General features: G+C 48.6%; 1 protein-coding gene across 3 annotated transcripts in view; it reads right to left on the reverse strand.

Moving 5' to 3' along the window:
• FARP2 (FERM, ARH/RhoGEF and pleckstrin domain protein 2) overlaps positions 1-20,720 on the reverse strand; it is a 112,332-nt gene that overhangs the window by 47,733 nt on the left and 43,879 nt on the right. For all 3 annotated transcript variants that reach the window (XM_035006684.1, XM_035006685.1, XM_035006683.1), the window contains exons 3-8: positions 17,533-17,637; positions 16,560-16,602; positions 15,388-15,466; positions 13,368-13,465; positions 11,653-11,767; positions 5,856-6,003 (exon numbers count right to left, since the gene is read on the reverse strand). In XM_035006684.1, coding sequence (XP_034862575.1) covers positions 5,856-6,003; positions 11,653-11,767; positions 13,368-13,465; positions 15,388-15,466; positions 16,560-16,602; positions 17,533-17,637 — 588 coding nt within the window. The remainder of the gene's footprint in view (positions 1-5,855; positions 6,004-11,652; positions 11,768-13,367; positions 13,466-15,387; positions 15,467-16,559; positions 16,603-17,532; positions 17,638-20,720) is intronic.

Here is a 20,720-nt window from a genome sequence, read left to right on the forward strand (position 1 = left end):
AGCCAGGCGTGTGGACCCGGTTTAGGTGCGGAGCCCGGAAGGAGGAGAGCCTGAGGCAGGGCGTGGCTCAGTGGCAGTCAGGGCGGGAAGTGGGTGATTAAAATCACTCTGGATTACATAGGGTGATGGCTGCATGATTTTGTAAACACACTAAGAATACATGAATGTGTACTGGAAAGTGGTAAAGTTTATCGTCTGTGATTTACATCTCCAGGAAAACAATTCCCAAGTTAAGAGGTGTCCTGAAAGCCCTGATAGGAATGTTCGGGTCTCCATGAGAACTGAAGCATCCCAGATTGCCAAATACTGCCCAAGCCACTAATTACTCTAATTTCTGCTCAAATTTTCAACTATGTTCTCAAAAAAAGCAAGCAAACAAAACAAAAATAACCCAAATACGTAACATCAACAAAAGAAAACAGAAGTGGGGCGCCTGGGTGGCCAAGTCGTTAAGCGTCTGCCTTCGGCTCAGGTCATGCCAGGGTCCTGGGATCAAGCCCCGCATTGGGCTCCCCACTCCGCGGGAAGCCTGCTTCTCCCTCTCCCACTCCCCCTGCTTGTGTTCCCTCTCTCGCTGTGTCTCTCTCTGTCAAAAAGTAAATAAAATCTTTAAAAAAAAAAAAAAAGAAAGAAAGAAAACACAAGCCTCCCTCCCGCGTCCCGCCCACCACGCCCGCCACCCCCACGCCATTTTTAACTCCAGACATGGTTTATGTGCCTGGGCAGGGGCTGTGAGCAAGGTAGAGACAGTGTGTACCCCCCAGACAGACACGGACCAGCTGAGAGAGGTCTCACACACAGGTGCTGCCAGCCTGCTCACCCTTCCACTTCCTTGTAGCCAAAATTAAAAAAAATGTTATATTCCAGGGTTTCAACCACTGTCATAAGTCAAAAGAAGAAACAAAACCCGATCACAACTGGAGTGTTCATGAACTCTGCCTCACCCTGACAGACTCTGACTTTTCAACTTCTAAAATTGAGCAGCTGGCTGTAAACACTCAGAGCTACTGCTTTCATTTTAATTTTTATCCAATAATCCATGGCATTAATTATAAATGTCTAGGAAGGCTTGAGACAAAACCCAGCCATTCTGGGCCCTCTTGCTGGGATGGCACTCCCTTCAGCAGCTCTCGCTCCTGCTGGAGACCCGGCCTCCTGAGCGCTCCCACACCCCCTCCGCGGTGGCCGAATTTTAAATTTGGTTTTTATATTATTTTTTTTTTTAAAGATTTTATTTATTTATTCATGAGAGACAGAGAGAGAGAGAGAGGCAGAGGGAGAAGCAGGCTCCCAAGGAGCAGGGAGCCCGATGCGGGACTCGATCCCAGGACCCCGGGATCATGACCTGAGCCGAAGGCAGACGCTTAACCATCTGAGCCACCTAGGCGCCCGGTTTTTATATTATTGATCATGTGAGTACTTCTCACAGGTTGAGCCATGGTAAATCGTAACTATTTTGCTCCCTTACTTTCAGTTCTCCCTGAGAGACTAAGTGCCTCTTTCCATTTACTCAATTTTGTGTTCTTACCACTAATTCAGCCCAAACTCTCCCTGCAGAATTTTTTTTTTCTTCTTTTAGATTATTTATTTTTTAGAGAGCAAGAGAGCACAAATGGGGCAGAGGGAGGAGAGAGAAAACCCTAAGCAGACTCTGCATCGATCGCAGAGCCTGATGGGCGCTTGATCTCACAACCCTGAGATCAGGACCTGAGCTGAAACCAAGAGTCGGACGCTCAGCCGACTGAGCCACCCAGGTGCCCCATCCCTGCAGAGTTTAACACTCTTCAGTGGGGTCTGATCCAGGAGACAATTCCCTCCATGCTGCTCGCATGCTGATGGGTGCTCCCTGGGCCAGGCCTCCAAAGTGTGGCCCATCTGCCGCTGGTCTGTTCTCTCCTCTGGTCGTGTGCTTTAAAAGGTGCTCAGCAGTCAAACCTTTGAAAAACTGTGTATCTGGAAAATGCTTTTATTTCCTCTGCACAGAAGTCATGTTGAACAGGGCACAGGATCCTGGGTGGGAAATGATTTTCTTTCACGTTCTGCACCACTGCCTGCCCTATTTCTCATAGCTTCCAGTGTTGCCCCTGACAAGCCAGATACCATTTCCTTCCCTCTCCTCCTGGGAGCTCTCTGGTCCTCTCCCCCATTCTGACATTTCATGCTGGTGTGTCCTGCGGTGATCTTTACTCGTCAGCTACACTAGGAACGTGCAGGCACTTCCAATATGGACACTCGTGCCTTAAGTTCTGGACACGTTTCTCACGTGATTTCGGTAACAGTTTCTTCTGCTGCTCTGGGCTGTGGCCTCTGGGCATCCTGGTGCTGGTGGGCTTTCTGTGCTGTTCGCTGAATGGTCACTTTCCTCCTATATCGTGAGTCCTCTATCTGCTCTGTGGAGATTTCCTCAACTTCATGTTCCAGACAGCCTCAGTCCTTTCTGCTACCACATTTCCGCAACACCACAGATCCGCAAACACTCCTGTCCTCCGTGTGTCTCTGTGACTGCAGACTGCTCGTGTCTCAGAGATGCAGGCTTTCTGTGAGGCTTTCCGGAAAACGTAAGGCAGTGATGTATCAACAAGGTTCTAAACCTCACCAGGATGAGTCTGCAGGGAAAAGCCCCTTCTCACCCGCTCCCAAAGCCTGCAGCTGCCCTCCCTTCCCACTGGCTGTCAATGCCACCTGTTTATTTTGAAAGGTGTAAAGAGTGTGTCATTTTCCCTCTTTTCCCCACAAGTAGGAGCAAACTACACACACTTGAATCCACACAACAGTGCATCTGAATGTCCCACGTATCACGACACAGAAAGCCTCCACATTCTTTGTGCAGTTGCCTGATATTCCATAATGTGAATGAACCAGCCTCCTGATGATCAATTACCATTATTTTACTATTATAAATAAGGCTAAAATTTAAAATTATAAGACAAAGATTTTACATGTCTGATTCCTACTCCTCATGAGCATGACACAGTGTGAAGCGATTTTTCTTTCTTGTCCATGGGACAGAGAGAAGACAGTGTCTTCTCTGAGGAGTCTAGAGGGTTTGTTTCTCCATTCCATTCCTGGCACAGGCTGTTTCTTCTGAACACTAATTTGGTATCTGTCCTTGAAGAGAGAGGATTTCCTCAAATTTCTGGTGATCCCTGGTTATCTGCCTGAGTTTAAAAGTGAGGTCCTAGGACTGTAAGAGTCTGTGACCATCTGGTCACTGGGTGTGAAATCTAGGGGTGATCTGGAGAGGGACAGGATGACTACATGGTCTTAAAGGTGTCTCTCCACGGACTGCTTATGGGTTTAAAAACTAGTAACTATAATAACCAGTAATAACTAAAGCTAGTAACTATTAACCAAGACTAGTAATTAAGAACTACAAAGCAGGAATCAAGATTCACACCACCAGTGAGGCTGGATGGTGTCTCAGTCGTGACTCCCTGTCAAGGACGTGACAGCGCTTGGGTAGTGGTCCAGCTGGGAATGTGTCCCCTGAACCTAATCCCGGGACAAGAGCAGACAAACCACAAATGGAGAACGTCCTATTAAAAATAAAAAGGACTGTGTTCTTCAACACTGTCTATGTCCTAAAAGATGAAGAAAAAAGAAATGCTCTAGTTTCAAGGACACAGCACACGCGATGGCTAAACACCGTGTCTGGTCCTAGCCTGGGCCCTGTCCTGCAGGGATAACAGCCATGAGGACATCAGCTGGCTGGGTGATAAGACTGGAAGATGACCAGCACATCAGCTGCTTCATGATAATGATAAGGCACTGTTCTATTCTTACAAACGTATGCCTTCAGTGGTCAAGGGTTCTGGAGTCTGCAACCCATTCTCAAATGTGTCAGAAGACTTGTGCATGTGTGTGCACGTGTGTTCACGTGTGGTTGTGCACGTACACAGACTGGGGGTGAGGAAGCATGCCAGGGGGAAGTGCAAACCACAAAGCAAATGTGTAATATGCCGGAACGGGTGAAATCTGGGGTTAGGGCACATGGGGGCTCTCTGTGCTGTTCTAATTCTTACAGCTTTTCTGTAAGTTTGAAACTATTTCCGAATAAAAGTCTTTAAAACAGAAGGCTCTAAAATGCTGGCTGGAGGCTCTTTGTGGGCTGGGGTAGGGACCCAGGCCCATTACTATGCGGTGTCCCAGGGTCAACACCTGCAGGGCTCCCATAAGTCCACGTGGACTTTCTGGACATCACAGTCCCCTGTCTCTAAGATGTCAGCTTGGCCACCATTCCAAGGGAGCAGAGACGGGGAGGGCCCACCGCAACACTGAGATTACAGGCTTTCCCTTAAATCTCTACCATCTGAGCCATACCCTGGAGAGGAAGACCCCTGCCCTCTCCCAGCACAGGGAGGGGCTGCAGCTCTGCAGCTGTACCTCCTCCTCCCACGGTGACATCAGGCTGCCGGCCCCAGCCTGCCCCGGGCTGTCAGACAGCAGCCTGACTCCCCCACTGCCCTCCCACTGCAGACTGTGGGATTTCAGCCTTTCCTACTCCGCGCTGTTCCCACTCATCTGCCCATCTCCCGCTGACACTCGCCTTCTGTGATTTCCTTATCTAGTCTTTGTTCTTACTAGTTTAAATTAAAAAAAAAAAAAAAAATCCTTCATTGTCATTCTGTTGGGGGTTTGAGGGAATAAAAATGCCATCTGATGTGTTTAATTTGAAGTCTCTAATCCCTGCTTTTAACTTCTTCCAGTTACAAATTTATCCTTTTCTGGAAAAATTACCCCAGCTCGATTGGGATGGATGTGTGATTTTCATCTCTGCACGATACAAGAACTATCATGTGAGCGAGAAGGTGTGGGAGGCCCTGGGTCCATCAACTCAGTGTGCCTGGCACGGTCTCCACCTGTCAGTCAGTATACGATAGAACACAATTAACACTGTTTACAAGATAAGATTTTTTTCCCCCAATAGGAAATTGAAAATTTGATGGCTAGGTTAAAAAAAGAAAGGGAAAGAAAAAGAGAACAAGTGTGGCTTGACTATGGGGGCCTGGATCAGCTGAGCCGTCTTAGCTGACCGTGGGTTAAGAGGAGCCCACAGAGGAAAGAGCCGCTGATGCAGCCCCTGGACTCCCAGGACGCACCCTCCCACGGCGGTCAGCGCTGAGCAGGCCTTTGCAGGATGTCTGTGTGCAACTGGAGGCCCACAGCTTTGCAAAGGCCAGACCAGAGGGCTCCCTAGAGGGGGGATCGCAGCAGCAAGCGGGCCACTGAGCCTGGGTAAGAGGGTGTGGGAGCCCGTCCAGCGTCTCCAGGCCACGGAGGGCCTGCGCTCTAGCAGCTGCTTTCAGACGCCTCCACACCACAAACCCCAGCACACACACGCTTCACTGCAGGCAGAACTTAGTGGCCCTTTATGGAACCGTCGGCCCCTCCACACACAACCAACACAAAGATACCCGAAGATCGTACTGATGGTTATCATGCGCAACAGCCTCTGACAGTTTCAGTCTGTTCTATTTCTATGTCCTGAAATGAGGACCGCAGACACCTCACAGTGCAGCACGTCCAGACCTGCCGCAGGTCCACGCCCGAGGCAGGGAGACAGCTCCACAGGGAGGAGCCCGTGTTTCCCTGAAGGTTCTGTGGGGATGACCTTAGGGTCAACATCAGAGGTGGCATGTGACCAGGCGCCCAGGGCGGGGGCAGGGCAGAGGGCTCTGCGACAGTGAGGACAGAGACAAGGAAACAACCGTTCCACTCCACGGAGTGAGAGGTGGGACCAGAAGATATGCAAGGTTCCTCCTCCAAGTCCAAGACCTTATGCACGACAACAAAAATTTACCAGCACGTGTAAAATCAAGCCCCACCAAGTCATAGCACACCCCCGCCCTCCCTACCTGGAACACGAGGACACCCATGTGGGAGACAGCCAGGTTAATTCTGGCCCCCTCCCTGTCAGAAGCTCTGTGAAATCTGAGGCCATACATTTCCAACTTTCGGGCAATTTCAAGCACCTGGAAATCCGACTCGGCAGGCGTCTGGCCCCTATAATAAAGGACGGCATGATCACAGCACTGAAAACAACTTCATTTCTCAAAAAGCCAAAACATACAACAAAATTGATTAGGAAAACAAAACACAATAAAACAAACCAACACAAGGGGCTTTGTTTCAGAGTAGACTGCTCACTGTAAGTTTATTTACCCACTAGAAATGCAGCATACCGCACACACAGACCAAAGAAATTGTCTGCTTCCTTTTATCCTATAATCCATTTCCTGATGGGCAGAATGTTTTCTTTGTATTCACTAGATGCTCAGCCTTATACTTCGTCCTAAATACTGACACAGTCACATGCAAACGTTACACACAGAGACAAATATTAAATGCAGGAAACACCAAAGATAACATCAGTATCTCATTCAACTCATTTCAATACTCTAATAGAAAAAAACCTTTTATAATATACAATTCTAACCATTAGAATATACTTTTTTAAGGATAAAATTATGAAACTGAGTGACAAGAAATTTCTCAAGTTCACAGTCCCGTCATGCTCCCAGGGAAGAGCCCATGACCCATGTCACACGGACCAGCCTCCAGGAGGGTACTGCTCAGACAGGGCACAGCTGGGCCAAGGGGAGAGGGTCCTAGTCAGAGCACCCCCACTCAAGGCCTGAGCCTTACACGTGGGGCTCTCCATCAACAACCTTTCCTCTTACTTCCAAATGCCTGACAGCTTTCAGATCTCTCTTTTTTTTTTTTTTAAGATTTTTTATCTGAGAGAGAGCACGAGGGGGCAGTGGGGAGGAGCAGAGGGAAAGAGAATCAATCTTAAGCAGACTCCCGGCTGAGCAAGCGCTGAGATCACTGCCCGAACCAATACCAAGAGTCCAATGCTTACCCAAATGTACCACCCAGGGTCCCCTGAGCTTTTGGATCTTTAAGGAACAACACAACTGTCTGGGTTATGCCGTTCCCATGGTTTCTATTCTTGGACTAAAATTTCCATTCTTAGAGTTTGATATGGACGCTCGACTATCAGCTTATATTTAATAAATCATCATCAAGAGAAACACCGTGTGACAACCGTTTTCTAAGGTGTCCTAATGGGGAAGATTTGCTTATTACTTTTTAATTTTTTTTTTTTTTTTAATTTTTAGTAGGCTCCATGTCCTATGTGGGGCTTGACCTTATGACCCTGAGTTTAAGAGTTGCATGCTCTATTGACTGAGCCAGCCAGGCGCCTCAAGATTTGCTCATTCTTAATGCTTCCAGTGACCACTGCTGCAGCTTCGGAGCGGGGTGCCAGGCAGAGGCTGGGGGCGTTCTGAGGTGTAGCTAGAATCAGGGAGGCTAAGGGAGAGTCTGGTGAGGACTCAGAAGGAAAGAGCGGAGAAAGCCTTTCTTCTCAGAAAAGCTCTAAGCCTTTGTGAACAGAATTGGGTAGATATGAGGATGGTAAAGGCTATTCTGGTGCGGTCTCAGAAGTGAGGAATACGTTATTGGAAACAGGAGATAAGGGGCGCCTGGGTGGCTCAGATGGTTAAGCGTCTGCCTTCGGCTCAGGTCATGATCCCGGGGTCCTGGGAGGGAGCCCCGCATCGGGCTCCCTGCTCAGCGGAGAGTCTGCTTCTCCCTCTGACCCTCCCCCTTCTCATGCTCTCTCACTCGCTCAAATAAATAAAAATCTTAAAAAAAAAACAAAAAACAAAAACCAGGAAACAGGAGATAGGTGATCCTTTTTGTAAAGTGGCACAAAATTTGGCTGAATTATATTTATGTCCTGAAGTGCTTTGTGGAGGGCAGAACTTGCCAACAACGGGACTGGATTCTTGGCTGAAGAGATCTCTAAGCCAAGTCGGGAAGGTGCGGCTGGGCTCCTCTGCTGATAGGAAAGCGCAAGAGAGAAGTGCCTGAGAGATGGAAGTGTGAAACAAAGAGGAAACAGAATTTTAAGATTAGGAAAATGTTCAGCCTATGCATACTGCAGAACATGAGGACACTAAGGGTGTGGCTAAATGGCTGAGGAGATCAGTATGGACAGAAATCAGGCAGTGGGAGAAGGACCCCAAAGGCAATCAGGTCAGGGCTGCCCCTCCCATCACAGGCCAGAGTGGAAGGTGGAGGGGGTTGGGGGCCCCAAGGCCTCCACGGGGTTTCCAAGGCCAAGGCTGCCTGGAGGGCAGAGCACTGAGCCAAAGAGGATTATTCCTGAGCCTTAAAGTCTAACGTCATTTGCCCTGCTAGGTTTTAGGCTTGTCTGAGACCTGTTATCCTTCCCTTTGTTCCAATTTCTCCCTTTAGAGGAGAGTGGCAATCCTATGCTGTCGCCCAGCATAGTATTCTGTTTGCACAGGCTCACAGCTGGAGGAGACTTGGCCTCAAGCAGAACCATAGCTGGAATTCCAGCCAGACCTCATCAAGATGAGATTCAGGAGAGGCTGTGGGCTTGGGAGGGTTTTGGAGTCGGTGCTGGAGCAGTGGGAACGTTCAGGCTGTTGGGATGGAATGAATATATTGTGCATGTGAGGAGAACATGAATTGTGGGGGGTGGAATGTTACAGGGTGAAATGTCTGTGTCCTCCAAAATTCCTAGGCTGCAGCCGAACCCCCAGTGTGATGGTATTTGGAGGGGGTCTTTGGGAGAGGGCCGTGTAGAGGACTAATGAATATTAGTGCCTTCAAAGCAGAGGCTCCGGGGAGCCCCCAGCCCCTTCCGCCCTGAGAGGACAGAGCAAGAGATGTCATCTATGAAATCGGAAGCAGGTCCCCCGCACGCCGAATCCACCAGTGCCTCCAGAACTGTGAGAAACCAAGGCCTGTGGGCTACAAGCCGCCCAGCCTGGGGTGCTCGGTTACAGCAGCCACGAAGGACCGAGAGAGCAGCTTTCAAATCTTTTCCTTCAATCTCAAAGGTCCAAAGAACTGTGATAAAAGTAAAAAACCATTCCTTCAATATCTTACTCAGTGATTACTGAAGTGTGTTTCCAGTGGGCCCAAGAAGATACTATACACTAGGCAAGAAATTTATCTTGGTTAGGGGCGCCTGGGTGGCTCAGTCGGTGAAGCGTCTGCCTTCAGCTCAGGTCCTGATCCCAGGGTCCTGGGATCGAGCCCCACACTGGGCTCCCTGCTCAGTGGGGAGCCTGCTCTCCCTCTGCCTCTGCCGCTCCCACTCGTGCTAGCTCTCACTTTCTAGTGCTCTCCCTCTCAAATAAATAAATAAAATCTTAAAAAAAAAAAACCCACCATAAAAAAGGATGTACAGAAAAGAAGTACAGGGGCACCCGGATGGCTCAGTTGGTTAAGCGACTGCCTTCGGCTCGGGTCATGGTCCCGGAGTCCTGGGATCGAGCCCCACATCGGGCTCCTGGCTCAGCGGGGAGCCTGCTTCTCCCTCTGACCCTCTCCCCTCTCATGCTGTTTCTCTCTCTCTCTCTCAAATAAATAAATAAAATCTTTAAAAAAGAAAAGAAAAGAAGTACAAGAAGTATCCGATGACTATGGAAGATAAAGTCAGCACATGAGAACCATGAGAGCCGACCGGCTGGCTCTGTCGATGGAGCATGTGACTCTTGACCTCGCGGTTGTGAGTTTGAGCCCCACATTGTGTGTAGAGATCACTTAAAAATAAAAATCTTTAGGGAAAAAAAAAAAGAACCAGCTCAGGGATGGAGGCACTCCTGTGGAAAGAGCCCAGGTTTAGTCCTCTATGAAGCACATAACCCGATTTCTCCTCTGACTTTCACGAGTTTTATATATATATATTTATCAATCAATCAGAGAGAGAGAGAGAGAGAGCACAAGCAGGGGGAGCGGCAGGCAGAGGGAGAAGCAGGCTCCCCACGGAGCAAGGAGCCCGATGTGGGACTCGATCCCAGGACCCTGGGATCGTGACCTTAGCCGAAGGCTTAACCAGCTGAGCCACCCAGGCGCCCCTTTCATGAGTTTTTAAAGCAGCCACCTTAAGACACACACCTAACATGCGCACATACACACTCCGTGTGGGCACATGAGCACACGCGTGCACAGACGCCCTCACTGGGGCACCTTTGTTCGCTCCCAGGTGGCGCTCAGAATGAGGGCTCACAGACCTGCACCATTCCCTCACCTCGCTTCCAGTGTGAGCCTGGCCTTCACCCTGAGCCTCACCTCACAGACACGCCTGTGTCCCGACTCGCCAGGCCTGGTGCTGACCCCCAGCCCGAGGCGCTGTGCCCTTTCCTGACACACTGTCCCTTGGTGTCCGAGGCTCTCTTCCTGCTCGCTCCCGGTCCCTGTTCTCATGGCCTCTGTGGTGCCCCTTTCTCACTCACCCTCCCACGGCCAGTCTTTACTCTCTTCTCCATCTGTCCCTACCCTCTCCGCCCTAGGAGACCTGCACACACAGCCTGTTTGCTCGCATGCTGATGACTATCTACCTGTGCCCCCCCACCCCCACTCCAGGCACAAATCCCCAACAGGTCGTCATCTCCTGTGGGACGGGCACGGGACTCCGGCTGGCACTGGGAGATGGCCCCCATGTGCTGGACTCTGACACTAAGAGGTGCCCCAACCCATGACACCCACGACCGGGGTTGGTGCCCTCACTTGGTCTTGCCGTGACAGTAGGGTCACACGCAGCCTCCTGTCAGCAGCAGGAACAGCTGCTCGCCCCACTGCTTAAACCAGAATTTCAGGTGGAGCTGTGGGTGGCAGGCTGGGCTCCCCTGACCCACCTCCCACCCTCCCAGGCTGCTGCCTCTGCCTGAACGCCCCTCACCAACCCCACGTGGCCAATTCCTCAAAGATGCCTGCCAGCTGGAGCAGCCCAGCCACTCACCCTTCTTCTCTCATCGGAGGAGACTCTGTCCTGTAGCCCACACACCACAACGCTACACGCACTGGGTGTAGCCAACTGCCCCCAAGCCGGGCACACAAAAAGCACTCCCTAAGTACCTGTGAGTGGCGAAACGCATGAGAAGCACGCAGTCTCGCAGGGCGAATGTCAAGTCCTCCAGGGCGAGAATCTTGGTCTGTGCTGCTCAAGCTACCCCCTCCCCCAGTGTGGACAGCGGGGACTGACAGATCGCTGGCACCCAAACCTTTGATGAAAAGCTGAGAGGGATCCCAGTGGAGCTTTCCTCATGAGGGTTATCAGACCAAAATGAACTCGCACATCAACAGGCCCCTTCTCAAGGGCGAACCCAAGCCATCAGGCCCCTGTCCTGTCCACTTTCCCTTTGGTGCGTTCAAGATCACAACCACCTCCCTCCCCAGTGCCCCGGCCCCGGCCCTCCCTCCTCACGGCCCCTTCCTGCAGCTCTCTTCACCCCAAAAAAGCACACCGGCATTGAGTCCTGGAGAAACCCAAATGAAGTCGCTCACAGAACAGGGCTGCCAGTAGGTCTGCAATGCTCCATCCGCCAGCTCGACCCCACCTTGTAGGACAGCCCACAGACATCTCGCACACGGCTTGGCTAAGAACGCTCACACACAGCTGCCCCTGATGCCCTGCCCTCTGGTCACTCCGGTCAGGGCACGGACCTCCTTTCTAGCCTCCCCCCAGCAGTGGGACTGTGCCCCCAGGGAGTCCGCAGTTGTGACTCTGGGCGGTCTTGCAGAAGCCTCAGCGGCGGCTTCCGTTACATAAACACACTAGTTCGTCGTATGTGGTGACAGGGGGCCAGTGGTCAGCTCTGATGGACTCACGTGTGCTTCCGGTGGAATTCTAAAATCTTTTCAAGAGAATGCTCCTGACTGGGCAGGTACTCATTGGCTTTGAGGTGCTCTCGGTCCAGGGTTTCATCATAATCTCCTATTTCAGCTGAAATGAGACAGTAACAGTATTCTTCAAATAAAGAAAAATACAAGCATTCGTACATGCAAATGCATGAATTAAAAGTAGAAAAAAATTATCCTAAATCTGTAGTAAAAGCATATATCCCTCAAATAAACAGGATTTTGTATCTTATTTTTCCACATATCTTAAGCTATTAAAGGCAAATATAAAGCCAGGTAAAGAAGCTTCATCCTGAGTTCTGAAGAACAAAGATGCTGGTGAGTGACTCCAGGGAGGCCACCAGTTTATCCTGAGCGGTTTGTTGTGTCTTAAACCACGCTTTATTCGTCTGCAGTCTCAAGACTGTTGTAGCCAGGAATAGGTATCTTATTTTATTTGTTTCAGGATAACGTATTTGAAATCATTTTTTCCCTCAGGGCCTCTCAAATTCTTGAGGAACAATGTCTCTTTCTAATTTCATGAACCTTGAGGCAACTCATGTTTCAAGAGTCACAGTTAAAGCCCAATAACCTTAAACGATACACTTCTTTTTTGTTTTGAGACAGCCTCAAATTCACAGAAAGTTGCACGCACAGTGCCCCACTTTAGGGACCAGGACACTCGCGCCCACAAGCGCAGCGCCCGCCTCACAGCAGGACAGGACTCTGCCCCACTGCCGCGTCTGCGCTTCCGCAGCGGCTGCGTGTCCTCTGCAGTCAGACAGCCCAGCTCAGAGGCACCCCTGCGGGGTAGGCAGCACGCTCGGGAAAGCGACAATCCCAGAGGTGACTGTGACTGCACTCGAGCCCTCGAGCCAGCGGCTCTGGGGCACGACCGTTCACACTGGAAAGCCATCCGTCTCTCTGAGAGGACTGCAGATCCAATAAATAATCAGTCCCCCCGACAACGTACATTAACAAGAGCCGACAAGGCCCCTAGTGCAGGATGGCAAATCTACGATGAAACTTGCTTTCTGTAGGTGCGTATGTGTGGGGGGAGGGGGGACAAGGAAACCACAAATTAACCTGCATACGTTCTTAGTTGCTACGATTCCTAAAACTTTCTACATTATACTTGCTGTGCTCAAACTTTCAGACACATTAGTTCTGTGCCAAGGGGACTCTAGTCCAGCAGCAGCGTGTTTCCCTTTCCTGGTCAGCTGGGGGCTTTGCAAGGCCCGGGCAAGGCATGCCCTGCTTTCAGAACCTCTTCCCACGCTGTAATTCTTCCTGTTCTGCGCCATCCCTTGCTCTGTGTGACATACTGAGAAATGTGTTCTTTTTTCTCAGGGTTTGATACCTAACTCATCACCAGGGGGGCTGTGACATGCACACCAGGGAGGTCTCTTTCCAGGGGTGCTGAGGGTCAGGGCTACCATTTGGCTCCCAGACTGAAGCCATTTATGGGAAAATGCGAGAAGGCACAAAGGAGAGACATTCCCAAAGAACGTGTGTGGCTGCCGCTCTTGGCCTGGAGCCTTTCTTTCTGGGTGGAGACTGTTTGCCTCAAGGATCTCCACCTTGCAGATGGTAATCTTCAGCTTATCAGAGGAAATGGGCCTCTGTTCGTCATCACACTCGTTAACCTTGAAGGCACATCAGGTGCTGGCGGTCAGGAGTGTTGCCCAGGGCGGGGAGATACTAACACTGTAGAAGGTGGGATGCCAAAAGGGCGGCCGTGGTATCCGCGCAGGGCAGGCGCTCCTCCAGGAGGTCCCTCTTAAGTTGCAAGGCAAACAGGTATCTAGAAGGGAGTTCGAAACACCACAGACATCAACTCCAAAGGCTCCCGAGCATACCGCCCCCCATGTCTCCATCGCAGGAGAGCACAGAGCCCTAGGCAACAGCAGTGACCAGGGACATCAGAGCAGACAGTGAGCAAAGGCCAAGTGACCAAAGGAGGCCCTTTGCTGGTGGCAGCTCAGTGGACAGGGTCACGTGCAGCAGTCCACACACACAGGAGCACTCAGACGCTGGCCTTCCAGACACACCACACCTTTAAGGGAAGCTCACAAATTCATATTACTTCTGTTACACACACAAAACTGCACTCAACAATTCTGCTGTGAAAGAGCAGAAATATCCAATTAAGATATAGATTAAAATGCAGCTCTGAGAGTTACAGGCAGATTGAGGATACTTGGTCCTGGCTAGGATCTGAGAAGCAGGCACTCCTGAACGGTAAGAAAGGCAATATGAATGTATTCATATATTCATTTATTCCATCAACAAATAATTACTGAGTAAAGTATTGCATTCCAGGTACTATTTCTGGAGTTGGAAGTACGATGCAAGACAAACTCTCTCCTTGTGGGAATTTATACTCTAGAGTGAGCTTACAACTGAAATGTGCCTACCCTTGAACTTAGCAATTTGGCTTTTATGAAGCTTTCCTGGAGAAGTATTTTCCAGAGTTTACAAAGCTATGTGGGCAAGGCTGTTTACTTGCAGCAATACAGCAGAGAGATAGCCTAAGTATGCACGGACAGGAAGAGTTCAATAAAGTAGATTATAGCACACACATTGCTGCAAAACAAACATCCACAGCACGCTACGACACGCGGGTAAGAAACAAAACAGGAGACAACCACCTACAGGACTAAGGGTATAGTGATACTGCAAAATAATTTCTTTAAAGACCTGGGTCCACTTGTATATTGCTATGAATTCATCTGGAAGACACACCTCAAGTGATACTTCTGGACACAATGCAGTGGGCAGACAGTGAAGAGGTACATTCACTTTTTACATAGCTTTATTTTGAAGTTTCTCTTCTTTTATCATAAACAGTACATTTTTCTTATAAACAAACAAAAAAGGAACTTCTGCATGAACATGGCTTGGACCCAGGACCCAGAATTAGGTAATACTTCCTATTCCTTGTTATCTTCCAAGTATATATATTTAAAAGTTATTCCCTCAAAAAGGACTTTTGGTAAACATCAGGTACGTGATACACTATGAAGATGAGTTCTGTGTTTACTCTTAAAAACACTTTTTCCTGTCGTTGGGGTTCAGTCTTGTTACCCATCAAATGAGGGGCTAGACTAATGGGATACCAACATTTCCCTACGGCTGACAGTCCGTGATTTTGTGATGTTACAAGGCTCTACAAAAACCTTCCGAAGAGAGGTTCATAAGATGCCTATGGTTCAGGTAGGAATCCATTTTTAGTCAGAAGGACTGTTAATACTAGTTCCCTTTTATCGTACATCTGATCTTGGGTTTTGAGTTGGTACATAAAACACAAGGAACAAACTTCCATAGCCTGTTGCCCAGATGAAACAACTGTAAACATTTCTTTCAGTTACTTCTGCCAAAAAAGAAATCACCTAAAATATTTCTGCTCCATATATTCATAGACTCTCCAACTCAGTCCTTCTCACAAGTCTGCGCTCAGCTGGCGACCAGCACTTTCACAATACACCAACACATAGCCGCCTTTCTGTCCCCAAATTTCACCGTAAGCCCTTTTCTAAGCCCTGCTGGCATTTGTGTTTGTGCAGCAGTTAACCGCTCTTTTAGTGCTGCATGTCGATCACCCCTTCCATGTGTGGGGCAGCTGCGTTCATTCGGGAACACGCAGGGCCCGGGGCGCCCCGGGAGCCAGGTGCTGCCAGGGACCCTGCTGGCGAGAGCTGTTGTGTTTCAACAGGGGCTCCTTACCTCGTATAGTCGTCCTGCAACTGACCTGGGTCGGGGGGGAAAAATTTCACTGCTAGACGAAGCGACGCGCCTTTTGGCCCTGTGAGAAGAAACATCTTATTTATTAAAGGACTTTTTTTTAAAGATTTTATCTGTTTGACACAGCGAGAGAGGGAGCACAAGCAGGGGGAGCGGCAGGCAGAGGGAGAGGGAGAAGCAGGCTCCCCGCCGAGCAGGGAGCCCGACGCGGGGCTCCATCCCGGGACCCTGGGATCATGACCTGAGCCGGAGGCAAACGCCTAACAACTGAGCCACCCAGGCGCCCCTGAAAAGAAACATTTCAAACTTGACAAGTAAAGTCAATCTCACTATTTTCTCAAATCTTTATATACTTTAGTGAAAGAAAAACGTCAGCACTCACTATACTGAACCAGAACAACCGGATTACTGGAAAGAAAAAGCAGAAGGTGTTGGCTCATCTGAGCATCTCTGCTTCACTGAAATTTTTACAACACAGCTGTGTAATTTTCACCAAGCAGGAAAGAGGAGGTGTTGTCCTACAGGGCCACGATGACCTAAATGGCCTTAGGCCACCAGTGACTAACAGGGCTACTAGCAACCATCCTTCTCTCTCACATGGGATCAGACTGCAGGTGAATCTGGACCCCTGGATGGCACCCTGTAACCAAGAGGCATTACTATGTGCCCCAATTTTTAAAAATTTAATGGAGACTAACAAAAATTATGTTTATAATTACAAAACAGTATAAACTATTTTATTAAACATGTAATTAAATTGTGTCAACTATACTCAAAAATAATACCACAAAAAATAAAGTTTTAAAAATTGTTAAAAAAAATTAAGAAGCTAATTAAAGGAAGAACCTCAATGCCTTTTTATAACTTGGGGGGAGAAACTGCATACTTATTTTTGCATATTGGCCAAAAATTAAGTGACATATCCAAGAGCATATCCTGTTACCACTGCGTTTGAGAACTAGTGAGTGTTCACAGCTGCCGCAGGCTGAGACTAAGCAGCAAAACAATCTCCAGGTTCACGCGCCGCTGGCAATCACCTCACTGCTCCCCAGGGTGGGGACAATGAACATCTGGACATACCTCCAATTTGAACAGTCAAGAACAAAAGCATCTTAAATGAACAGAATTCTAAAGAGTTTAAAAAAAGGACTTACTTCGTACTTGCCTAACGATGGGCTTCATAGGTTCCAGCCAAATCTAAAGAGGATTTAAGAAAAGAGATCAAATCCATTCAATGATTTCTCTATTTAATAACTGCTACAAAATACAGAACTGTTTATAACTAGGAGAGATATTTAAGGTGGGGCCGTTTTGGCCCTCTGCTCACACACCAGTCAAATCCTGACAAAACACCTGGGAGAGGCACAGGAACACCTGCTTCGAGAAGTGTGGGAGGATGATGAGACGCCACGCAGGCCCGGACCCCTCCATTAGGTCACATGCACACTGTTGTTGCTAGGCACAGCACGGGTACCAAGAATTATTTTGGGGGGGCAGCTGTTAAGGCCAAACAAATTTTTGGTACAAGATGCACCTGTAAACAACTAAGAGACAAGAGTGCCACTGCATGAGTAATGCTGACACACTTATCGAATAGGCTGATTTTGGTTTCTTTCTTTCTTTCTTTTTTTTTTTAAGTAGACTCCACCCCCAGCATGGAGCCCAATGTAGGGCTTGAACTCACAACCATGAGATCAAGACCTGAGCTAAATCAAGAGTCGGACACTTAACGGACTGAGCTACCCAGGCGCCCCTAATTTTGGTTTAAAACAGTTCCACCTATAAATATTAAGTTCCACACTTTTTAAGGTTCATCGATCAAGTAACATGAGGGATAACCAGTGAATTTCGTAAAAGTTTGCTCAAAATGATTATCATGCAGATGTCCTAGCGGTTGTTTCTGGATTTCCTTGGCACATGTACTGGTGAGGAGAACAAATTTAGGGAGGATGGGAACTCAGCTTAGCTAAAAGGCCAGTGCGGTCCATGTCTCCACGGTGCAGCTCTAGGAACAGCAATGTGATGAAGCATGGTGCCGTATCACTGCAGCGGGGCCTCAAAGGCTCTCTGTGGCCACGTGCACGGTCAGCTCTCAAGAGCTTGCAAGAATAAGGCAAGGACACGTACCCAGTAGGACCGGGGATGCTGAAACTCCAGCCCAAAGTAGTCACACTCCGTCAGGTTCAAGCGCCTCCACACCTGGGTCAGCAACGTCTGGCCATCGCGCTTAGGCTGTGAAGGGCAGGGAGGGGAACACAGGAGGATTACGAGCCTTCCCACAACATGGGTTCATGTAACAGCGTGGCATGACCCGGCCTCCTGCATGTTAAACTCCATCCTACTGAATTGCTGGCTTCACTCTGCCTTCTATAAGGCTTACAAACCATCACAAAGCAAATAAAGAGCCCAAGGCTCTTTGTGCTCAGGAACTGACACTAACATAAAGCTAGACAATTCCTTCAGTCTTATGTTCTCAGTTGTGTCCTTAGCCATTTTTTCTTTGTCACTTGAGGCATTTTCGGAATGCAGAACCCATTTTCAGCCTCAGTAAACATTTTATCAAACAATTTGATATTTACTAAAAAGGTGGGTCTCATACTCCATGTTTGCATAAGATCCAAGTGAATACGTTATTATTTGCTAGCAACACGAGCAAGAAGAGCATGGACTGTTCAAACATGAGGTGGGCAATCGGCTCTCCATTTAGAAGAAAAATGGAGTGAGATCCCTGGTCCGCACTGCTCAGAAAAATAAACTCCAGTGGACTAAAGAATAGAATAAAACAGAGACTATTTCTCCAATCTTGGGGTAAGTAAAGTCTTCCTAAGTATAGCATAAAGACAGATGTGATTAAATAAAGATAAAAAAACTTCTGAAACAGTGAACAAAGTTAAAATTTAGAATCATACTGAAACAAATTATAATTTATCTTTCGTATTGCTCTTATGAATTGGTTGAAGAAATACAAATGGCTTTTAGGCACAGAAAAAGGTACTCAAGCCCTCCAATACGGAAGTAAATGAAAACAGCGAGGTACCATTTTCCACTTCGGAGGCCTGGGAGAATGGCGTGGTGTGGCTGTCACATGCCACCGGGGGAACCCCGATCCATCCTATCTTCTGGGAGAATCTGAAACACCTCCAAAATTTAAAATGTACACATACGTCTTCGCTCCAGAGATTCCACTTCTATAACTTTCTCCTGCAGATATCTCACACAACTGCACAGAGATAAATATGCAAGGACAAATCCCATGACGAACTGATGACATACACATTACATCCATAGTTGAAACCATGCAACTCCTACCAACTCTGTATGTGCTACCGTGGAATAAAGTCCAAGCCTGATGTTCAGTCAAGAAGAAGGTTCCCCTTCTCTCCAGTGTCTGTAATAGAATTCCATTTCGTAAGACACTCACACTGCATTTGCCATTTAGTACTGAATGGGGGTGGTGGGTGGGACAAGCACTTTCACTTCTACCTTATTTACCAACTTCTGTAATGCCTAAATTTTTCATCAATGGGCATCTGTCATTTTTTAAAAGATTTTGAGAGAGAGAGAGAGACAGAGATAGCAACAGAGATATTGAGAGAGAGCACGAGAGGGGAGGAGAGGGAGAAGCAGACTCCTCCTCCTGAGCAGGGAGCCCGATGTGGGACTCGATCCCAGGACCCCAGGATCATGACCTGAGCTGAAGGCAGACGCTTCACCGACTGAGTCACCCAGGCGCCCCTGGCATCTGTCATTTTTGCAGTGAGAAAATTATGTATGTATGTGGGAAGAAAGGCAAATCTCCATTGTTCCAAAGGATATCATGTTCCTTTAAGTTGAACCAGGAGACTTTCCTGCTGTGTACCCAAGATGTGTTTACACTCCTAAAACGAGAATTCTTACGTGAAGATACAAAAATCTGCACTGTGTTGTGACAAAGAAGCGCGCAGCGAATCACAGCACAATGCGCACCTTACGGGAATGGAAAGGTGGGCTGCAAAGGGGTCCTACACTGACAACACATCTCACAGGGAACAGAAGAGCAAGTCTTCTGGATGTAAGTACTGTAACGTCACCTCTTACAAGGATCATGGTGGGGGCTCACTGTGGGGTGGGGGTGCTGGAAGAGGCACGCTGGGGCTAGCGTGCCCACTGTGCCCTCGGAGAGAAGCACAGGGCTACTTGGACAGATGTGCAGTCAAATCCCCTCAGTGGTGAACTGGTCAGAGATCACGGAAATCATGGAGTCCACTGCAACTCCTCTAACACTAAACACTCGTCCCCAGGAAGCTCTCCCACAGCCATGTCCCCTCCCCCAGACTGGAGGGGTGCGCGGGTGGGGGGCACCACAGGAGGGAACACCCTCACAGTGTGGTGTGCACTGCCCCACACGACCTGGCCTCCCCCATCCAGTGGCGACCTGGATACCCAGTTGCTCCCTCACAGGGAAACACCCTCTCCCCCTCTGTCAGTCTCCAGCGGATCCTCTGAGAACCTGAGGAGCTCATTACCTCAAAGGTAAGGTCCCCTTAATTTCAGTCAGCTCCACTTAACTGCCACATCCCTTGGTACTTATCCCTAGCACCATGCTTAGGGCGTTGTTGTTCACCTATCTATTTGGGTGCATTCCTACTACTAGATGGTCAGAGACTGTGTCATCCATCCTCGAGTCTCCAGGACCACCACATGGGTAGGTGCGCCATGGATAGGCCCAAACATCCACAACCGCTCTGCTGTGCTCAAGCCCTCCCCTCTCCTTTTTCAACCGCATGGCCACCCTGTGTGGTGTAACGGTAGGACTAACAGCCCTACGCAAGCCCTCTACCCACAGTTAGTACAGCCTGGGCTTGGTCCAGGAGGCCTGCCCAACTGACTAAAGGATGCTAACGTGTATCAAGTGTATGGACACACTGGGACACATTCACGATGCACCAGCGTCCAAATCAGAACAGGGTTTTTAAAACTGGGCATAAAAATACATTTAATTACGCATTTCTGTTTTAATATACACACATACACAGGTATCCATACACACATACACATATGTATGTGTGTTTAGCTCCTGGATTGGAGTAAATTTTACTGAAGTAAAAAAGCTTTCCCAAGTCTATTATCCTATGTTAAGGCGAAGAAAAAGAACTTTGTATTCTGTGTCACCTGAAACACATACTGACCTCCTAAAAAAACCAGCAGAATCAGGTGTTTCCACAAACCATGTAGGGACAGACATTTCCAAAGCTATTTAAATTGGTCCGAAGTATGGTGGGTCGTGGTAGTGGTCTCTTCTTAATCTCTTTCTTGGGAAAGAACCCCCAAACTCC

The sequence above is a fragment of the Mirounga leonina genome, unplaced genomic scaffold (genome assembly GCF_011800145.1).
Source record: "Mirounga leonina isolate KUSES-001 unplaced genomic scaffold, KU_Mleo_1.0 Mir_151, whole genome shotgun sequence".
Taxonomy (NCBI): domain Eukaryota; kingdom Metazoa; phylum Chordata; class Mammalia; order Carnivora; family Phocidae; genus Mirounga; species Mirounga leonina.